At 41.3% G+C, this 8,968-nt stretch overlaps 1 protein-coding gene across 2 annotated transcripts in view; it reads right to left on the reverse strand.

Annotated features, from left to right (window-relative positions):
- dclk1a (doublecortin-like kinase 1a) overlaps positions 1–3,921 on the reverse strand; it is a 44,735-nt gene extending 40,814 nt beyond the window's left edge. For both annotated transcript variants that reach the window (XM_062432737.1, XM_062432738.1), the window contains exons 1-2: positions 3,561–3,921; positions 2,484–2,833 (exon numbers count right to left, since the gene is read on the reverse strand). In XM_062432737.1, the coding sequence (XP_062288721.1) occupies positions 2,484–2,833; positions 3,561–3,921 (711 nt within the window). The remainder of the gene's footprint in view (positions 1–2,483; positions 2,834–3,560) is intronic.
- Between the last annotated feature and the right edge of the window lie 5,047 nt (positions 3,922–8,968).

An 8,968-nucleotide genomic window follows, 5' to 3' on the forward strand; every position in this document is an offset into this window, starting at 1 on the left:
AGGCTCAATGACTGACACGACTCAGCTGACGGCAGCAGCCTACAAGAGCATGTACGCACACAGTTTCACACACACTCCCACATACACACACTCTACTTAACCCTTCAAGTAACTTTATCCTGGTGTGCACTCGGGTAATTACCTTTAGCACACTCCTGATATTCAATAATGTATATTCAAGTGTCATTAACACACACTTTGTTCACTAGGCATCCTATCCCTCTTGCCTTCACTCATCCATACAAGTTTGGCATGTTTTATTTCAAACACTCATTCAGATGTATGTCAGACATACTTCACATATTTGTTATTTCATCTTCATTGATTTTGTCATATAGCCTTAGAGTTCTTTTTTTATGAAAGTCCCCTTTAAGCCTGATTCCCTCTCTTTCCCTCTCTGTAATGGTAAAGTTAACATGGATTAACCACATTTCATAGGGGGTTTACATTTGCTACAAGCTTATCTAGTGTTTTCTGGGACCTTTCACCTATTCAGAAACAGGAGGCTATTCAGGTTTTGTGCAGACGTGCCTCTAATGCGTGAGTCCTATATGCAAAGGTGCTCCGATCTAGGCTGCTAACTAGTTTCTCCATCATCATTTCTCATCTTGCATTAGCATCCGTCATTCTCCATTTCTCTGTTCTCTCCATAATCACAAACTCTCCCACAAACATCAACCCACATGCATACACACAATCACACATAAAAATGAAACGGAGTTGCTTATGCACACAGCCCAGCCCAGCCAATTTGGCAGTAAGCGTGTCACCATGCCTACAGGCCCCAATCAATACCATGTCTATAAATAGCATAACCATAATAGTCTTACTTCCATTGGCAGAGGGTTGAACGGGGCGAGAGCAGCATTTATTGAGTAATCTCCAAGATAACTGTTACCAATGGCAACCACAGAGTAAGTGGGCATTGTACAAAAGCGTGAGTTTAATCCCCCAACAGGAGATTTCTCAAGGAAAACCTGATCCTAGGATTTTATTGGCTGGTGCTGGGAGCTAACAGCAGGTCAGATCAGGAAATCTGGAGTGACTTCCTGCTGTGTTAACAGTGGATCATTAAATAGACGGCATGGCTTCAGACGCAGGACAGCATGCCAGCGCCACTGCCAACACATGAAGATTACTCTTTAAAATTGAGATAAACCGTAACACAAGAGTACTAAAATGGGAATTAAGGATGAAAAGCCCACAGGGCAAAGACCGTATTCATGAGAATGAGTCACAAATTGGCCATTTAGGAAATGATTACTGCTGCATGATACAAAATGGCAGGACGCCCTTGACGTCAAACGCAATCTGCTTCAGAATAATGGTGTCATCCTGATGGCGCTGCCAGAGGAAGAGTGGTTCTGTGTCGCTACATTCAATAACTTGGAGCTACAACATGATCTAGAGAGAGGGAACCAGACAGAGACAGGGACTGAAAATATGATGCTGGGGGATGGCATTAGAGATGGGTAGGTGACAAACAGAAAGAAACCAGTAAGCTAGCACGTCACAAACATAACCTAAAAACCCCGAACATCCTGGCATAGATACCAACTTTCTCTTTGTGTCTTCCCCACGCTGACAAATATACACAAACATAAAATATTTTAACAAATATCACTGCAGTAATGAAGAATATACTGTGAGGATCTGTACATGTTTATGTGTGTATACTGTAACTGTGCCCAGATTTGTTTAGAGTGAGCAGGTATGTATGCTTTAAAGCGTGTTCTTTTTATAGCGTCTGCCTCCACAGCTGAGAGAGGGAGCTGAATAGGTGGGTGGACTACCAAGGGGGCCGTGACTCAGTTTATTTCTGTGTACGAAGAGCAAGTACTGACACGAATCACTACAGCGTGGGTGAGAAAACCAGACTCCATTCATAGATTTCTTTAATCTGTACCTTCTCTTGACCTGTTTCCTGTCTCTGTGTGTCACTCAGTGTCTCTCTACAGCTCTGGCTGTTAACAGGAGACACAAATGTTCTTCATTCATGAAAGCGAAATGAGAGTCCTGTCATTAAATATTTAGCTATTTTGATCCTTCTATCAGCCTGCTGATCTTTTGTCCGCCACCCCCCCGAATGATGACTTTTAGTCGCTATGATTTTGAATCTTTGTATTGCACATTAAACCATGACTAAAACAACATCAGAAAATTTGTCCCTAAGTTCAGTGTCTGGTCTACTTCCTTCAGTGAAACCACTTATCATGTGCAACACTTGCAACAAAACATCTGTTTCCACTCACTGCGTTGCCAGAGAAAGCCTGCAAGCTTTGGAAAACAACTTGAACGCAGGCAAACAACTAGCAATGGTAGCCATAATAAAATCAAGTTATAGACATGTTTGATGTTATTTTAAACCACAAAAACAATCGTGTTGCCCTCCACAACACATTGTTTATAAGATTTGTTCCTGTGAAAACTATTAAAATGTGTAATCCCATGCTTCTGCTGAGAAACTGAGAGAAATTTCTCACCAGTTTGCCCTCCAGCGTGTAGATCTTCTTGACCACTCCAGAGTCGAGCTTGATGGCATCAGTGATGTCGGTCAGGACTTGTTCATAGGAATGGGCCGTTTTCTTGTTCAACAGGATCCTCACAGCTTTGCGGGGCTTCACTCCACTCCGCACCACAGTCACGAGCTTTGGACGAATGAAGTCCTTGCCTTCCCGGTTCTCCGGACCACCGGCCTTAGCGCTGCCCAGGGAAGGAGGCCCACGCGCGGACACTGCTGCAGCCTTGACATTAACCGACCAGTTGGGGTTCACATTTTTCGCGTAATCCAACTTTTTGTAAGCTTCAATGGAGCTGCACACATAACTCTCACCTGTTGGGGTCAAGGAGGTCGAGAAGAGGAGGGAGAGGAAATAAATTAGAGATGACTGATCATATGTTATGTAATGATAATAATAAATATGATATTTTTCAGCTTCCTTTTCTTCCTTCTTTTAATGTATTTTTTTAAATCCAATATCAACCAAAAATGATATTAACAATTTATAGCTCTTTCTACATGACTCTCATGATGTCATGATACTGCCATTTAGTGGAGAGTAAAACAGATCAAGATAGAGCTAATCTGAGTTGAGACATATGGCCGTATCACCATATGGTCATCAGATGAAATATAATCTAGATAATAATAATCTACAGTTTGCTTAATTGGATTAGCCAGTTAATAGAGCAGTGCTCATAAAATATATTTTTGAGACTTATTTCAAACCTGTAGCCTATATGTAAGTATTTCTAATGTTGATGAAGGATTGAAGGAGTCTTGTGAGTGAGTAACAGATCATCAGGGAGAGATCACATAAAATGGCAGCTGACAGGAGACTAGGTCAGGCAGTGTTTGTTCTTAAAGACAGAGGAAGAGATGTACAGATACACACGTTTCCAACTAGATTATAGATAACATAAAGGAAGCTGGTTGATGAGAATAACTGCCCTACAAACCTTTCATGTCAAGCATTATGTGACATACAAATTTAAGTGAAGTAGGCCTAATCCAGGTGTGCTACATGTAACAGTTGTGCTACATGTAACAGTTTCTGTACCTTCTAGCAGATGATCAACATTGGAGATCTTCTTGGTGCCATCCAGGGTGTAGATGGTGCGGACTCCCTGGGGCAGGTTGACATTGTCAGACAGGGAGCGGGTCAGGTCCGCCAGCAGGGCGTCAAAGGTCCGGAATCTGTCTGTAGAAATGGCGTATACAATGCCGTTGAAATAGCGGTCTCCGTTGCGGTAGAAGCGCACCTTCTTGGCCCTCTTCTCGGCGCTCAGAGTCTTCAGGGTCCGGGTCCGGTACAGGCTGCAGTGGGCGCTGTGTGTGGGACTCAGAACCCCGTTCATCTTGCCACTGGACCGGCCTTGCCTCTGACCTTTGTCCCGTTCGTCGAAATGCTCCATCTCCATCTCGCTGCCCAGGCTCACAAGTACTGCTGTACTATCTGCGAGAGAAAAAAAAAAGTTTTCACTGCTGAAAAAGTAAACAAAAACAAGAGGTGCAGACACCTCTCGAAATGAAGGAACCAAGTCGAGGTTTGGACGACTGATTTAAGGTAACCAGTCTGTGCACGTTCTCAAAATAACCCCCTAATGACAGATTAAGTGCTCTTAAGCCGAGCAGTGGACAGCATGCTTCATGACGACCCACAGTGTCTGCCTGAGTTCGACTGAGTAGTTGTGAAGCGCAGATGGACGGATGGAGAGAGAGAGAGGGCGACAGTCACGAATCGATTATTCATTTCCCTCTTTATAAATATTCACAAGCTTCTCGCGCACACGCACGAGCAAATTTTCATCAGTAGTTGTCAGTAACAAAACGACCTAAATGAATTATCACTTATAACAGTAAGGCTATTCAATTATGACAGATGTTTCTGATCTTGAGATGAAGAGGCGTGAATCGTTCGATCGAGAACTGTGTTTTAAGACAATGGAGCGAATGAAATGTTTGTTATTTCTGCTGATGTAGAAGAGCACTGACAACCTTACCTACGCGAGCAATTAACGCTTCTGTGACGGTCACCTCCAGTCTGACTGATTTTTACTTCCCAGTAGATATGAATTATTTTGTTTAAGAGAGTTCAGAGGGCTTGTCGCTGACCCTGGATGCTGGTAACGTGTGATGCTGTCCTGGCTGCAGTGAGCCCCCCACCCCCTGTGAGCCCCTTTGTTGTCCGGTTGACGTGCTCCACCACCGCCACCAGTGTGTATTGGCTGCTTGTGTGTTTGCTCGCGTGTGTGCGTCTAGTGTGCAAGAAGCAGAGGCTGGACTGGAAATGAACTGGGTAGCAGCTGCTTCCCCTCCCATTCTCTTTTTCACTCACCTCCTCTCTCCTCCTCCACGTCACTCTGTCGTGATTTTCATTCAGCCCCCCCCCCCTCTCACACACACACAACCCCTCATTAGGATGCAAACCCACACTTCCCACCCGTGCTAGGGATGCTTCTGGTCCTGCACCCCAGAGCTGCGAGGACACCCGTCGACTAGTGGGGGTCGATCCTGCCCCCCTTTTGTGACCATTTAACAGCCTTTCTTTCAAAGCCACATCACTTGCTGCCTAATCAATGGAAGCAAAAAATACTTTTTTTCCTTTACTTTTTTAATCCTATGATGTCAAAAATACATTTTTCTGACATATGATCTGTTAAAAGTTGTTCATTAACTCATCATTCATACCTAATTGATCTGGTATACATACTAATTTGTTCTCATTTCACTTAAAGGCTATAGTTACATCGTTGTGCTGCATTTTCATCACAAACAGTTAAGGCTATGTTGGCTGTGTGTGTGTGTGTGTGTGTGTGTGTGTGTGTGTGTGTGTGTGTGTGTGTGTGTGTGTGTGTGTGTGTGTGTGTGTGTGTGTGTGTGTGTGTGTGTGTGTGTGTGTGTGTGTGTGTGTGTGTGTGAGGACTAATCACATCTGATTAATATTAAACACAGTGCAGAGTTATGTTTAACCCACAAGAATATTTGCATGTGAGATGTTATGTAATATACACTTACTCCATTGTATACACTAGGGGTCTCAAAGGAAGCTGAAACCTACATTTTCACATTCAAATCGCAGTGCAGCTCACAGTGATATATGTATATGTATGTATATATATATATATATATATATATATATATGTTTCTTCCTTTTAGATCTGAAGTTGTATGTGATGGCAGGAAATGGACTCTCAGAGCAATGGAAGAGATAAAGACTGACCCACATCCTGGCCCCCAGAGACCACCCAATGAACAATGTGTGTGTGTGTGTGTGTGTGTGTGCGTGCGTGCGTGCGTGCGTGCGTGCGTGTGTGTGTGTGTGTGTGTGTGAGAGAGAGTTCTACCCAAGCGTTTTCTGTGCCAGTGCTCATGAAAGTTGCAGCCCTAGTCTCTTACAAAACTGTCGTCTATCATTGTATTTACATTGGTTTAACAGGTTGAGGGCATTTTTTTAGGTGTTGAATATGTAAAATGTTTAAAAAGGCCACATAGCATTCATCCAGTTCATCTTATCCAGAACGTATATGACTATACCAGACATGTTAACAGTCAAATACAATATGTGATTGCATCTTTTATAGTGTTTAGTGCTTCTGTGAGTGGACCTGCATGTGTTAACATGCACATGAATGCATCAGATATGTGGGAGTTACAGGAAGACATCTTTTTCCCCGTAAAGACATTTCTATTTTGGTAGGACACACAAGCACCCAGTGTGCGTCACAAACTGAGATGTTCCTGTCTAAATAAATCCTGGGGAAACAGGGCAAATGTGGGGGTGAGTGTCTTTAAACCAGTGCAAGAAAGATGGAGGACAAGGAAGGACACAGACAAAGATTTAAAAAGCAGAGTGATTTTTAGGCCTAAAGGTTTGCAATTCAGATCAAATTTGTATCAATGTCCATATGTACTTCTATAAGAAATTGAATAAAAGAATAAAATGGATCTAGTGTTACTGTGAACACTTTGGTATTACATTTGCACCATCTGGGAGGTTAAAGCAAATATATGGATGAATTATTCTCCAGAAGCTATTGCACCTTTAAAAAGTTACAGACCATAACAGTTTTGTGATCCTCATTTGTATCAGTATTGCAGCGGACTAACTGCTGATTGTTCAAATAAGATAGTGCATCCATATAAGTAATATAATTCATGCAATGCTTCATAGAGGGTTTTTTGCTGATGTATAACAAGGCAATTTCTTTAATTCAATTGACTTGTATATAGTGAGATGGAGAATTTTGGCAGTTGTGACTATCAGTTTCCTACTCCTATTTAAATTACAATATACAGGGTGCAACTCATGTCTATTGGACAAACAGTGAACTATCCATCATAAAAAAGGACAGCGATTATTTCTTTATGCTCTGAGTCTCTTAGTTACTTATGACTGCCACTTTTTAGAATCTAACTTTAATAGTTCTTACAGAGACACTAAACACAAATAGAAGCATAATTGAATGCATCGGTGGTATTTCTGTGGCATGAATGATGACAAACAAAAAGTTTATTAATTCAGATGTGAACAGATGGACTGATGTTTCATATTGTGGCAAATCCCATCAGGAATATTTCTAAAAAATTACAATCATCTTAATTTCACAGCCCAGAGGAGAAATTAAAAAACTCATACTGCTGACAGATGCTACCAAGATACTCTTTGCATTTATGTCAGTAATCAGTACCTCATTATACTAAAACCATTTGTTTATAATATCACATAACACAGTATGGTGTGTGAACATATTGATGGCCATGAAAATCTATAATTCTCACACATCTTGGAGGTTTTAAAGTGGAAGCTAACTCACAAGAATGCATATGCATATGTAGCTCACATGTATGCATGCACACTTGCAAATGAGTCTCTTATACAAGCATGAACATATATGCACTTGGACATACACTGCATTGTTTTGAGCAGAAGTGTGATTCATGGTGTTTTGATAGTTTCTGTAGTAATTTGTCAGCGTATTTCACCTGCCAGCAGAAGTTGTCTAGGTGGTTACTCTAGGTGGCTGTGATTCATGGGCAGGATGCAGTGAACTGCACTAAAATGAGTTTGTGCATGAAACAGAGAGAAAAAAGACAGGAGGTGGAGAAAGAGGCAGGGAGTGTGGCACGTTGTGAATGTGCTCACTCTTTCGGAAGGCAACGTGGACTGGCTATCTTTAAATTAAGTCATTAATCTGAGACAAACAACCTGTCACTGCAGCACATTTAGGACTGTACACCAAATCAGCCAGCCATATCAGAAATATGAGAGGAACTGTAAAGGGAACATGCACTCTAAAACAGAATTCACACTGTGCTCTACCAATGATATTAGACAGTAAAGTCAATAACAGCAAACGCAAACAAATGTCCCCCTCAGCTAGAAATTAAACCATTACGAACTGACTTGATGATGTCTTCAGGTGATACTTTTTGGAGTTGGTTCATTAAATAAATGGAGTAGTAGTATAATATCACTGCTATATTGTTTGTATGGACAATTTCTTTAACTGCAATCAGGTTATTTCAAACCCAGATTTGTCATTAAAAAAACATTATTTATTTATTCATTCATGTGAGGACATTTCTTTCACAGCAAGGTGAAGATGATTGGCATTCAGTGTTATGCTAAAAGACAGGGTCACCAGGGTGTACTAATTAAAGGCCAGTCCCCTTGTCACTACAACACGCTACCATGCCAGGCCTAGACACAAAGTCATACACTAAGGCTAAGCCATGCATAATTCTCTTTTATGAATTGCTCCTTGCCTCAAAACCAAAGTTCGGGCCACAATCCATAAGATAATTAATATATTGTCACTGTACTTACAGACTGAGCAGTGAACAAGGAAATTCACGAATGGAAGCAAGAGACAAGACAAAACTACAAATTAATGCTGTTCTTGCCTTTAAGACCATGTCCTTTGTTATGGGATAATGCTTCAGTTCACAATCCAGATCTCACAATCCTCCACACTTCTTCACCAACACGAATGAAATCGCTTCTGGCAATTTTCATATTCACTACTACACGTCATGTGGATACAGATTTCTTACGCCCACATTTATAAACGTGGTCAGTGGGTGGGTGGGATGGGGGAGATTGGTTGCTCAGTAGACGGAGAAAGTGGTGGATTTACGTAAATGCAAGTCGTAGGAGGTGCTTTAAAAAAATTGCAGTGACACTAGAAATGTCAGACTCAGCAGGCTCTGAAACATTAGATGACCTCACTGCACTCAACACCTGTAATATTCCTCCCCTTTAAAACTTCTCTCCTTATAGTTACTGTTTTTATTGAAACATGTAAGAAAACAATAATAGCAGATTTCATTATAAATGTGAGATTTTATAACATGAGATTAGTGTAACATTGTATTTGCCATCAATTAAAGTAAAATAAACACTGGATTACAACACTGACTGTGGCACATAGGTAGAAACACTACAAAGGAACAGCACTGTTCCTT

The sequence above is a fragment of the Scomber scombrus genome, chromosome 14, assembly GCF_963691925.1.
Source record: "Scomber scombrus chromosome 14, fScoSco1.1, whole genome shotgun sequence".
NCBI lineage: Eukaryota > Metazoa > Chordata > Actinopteri > Scombriformes > Scombridae > Scomber > Scomber scombrus.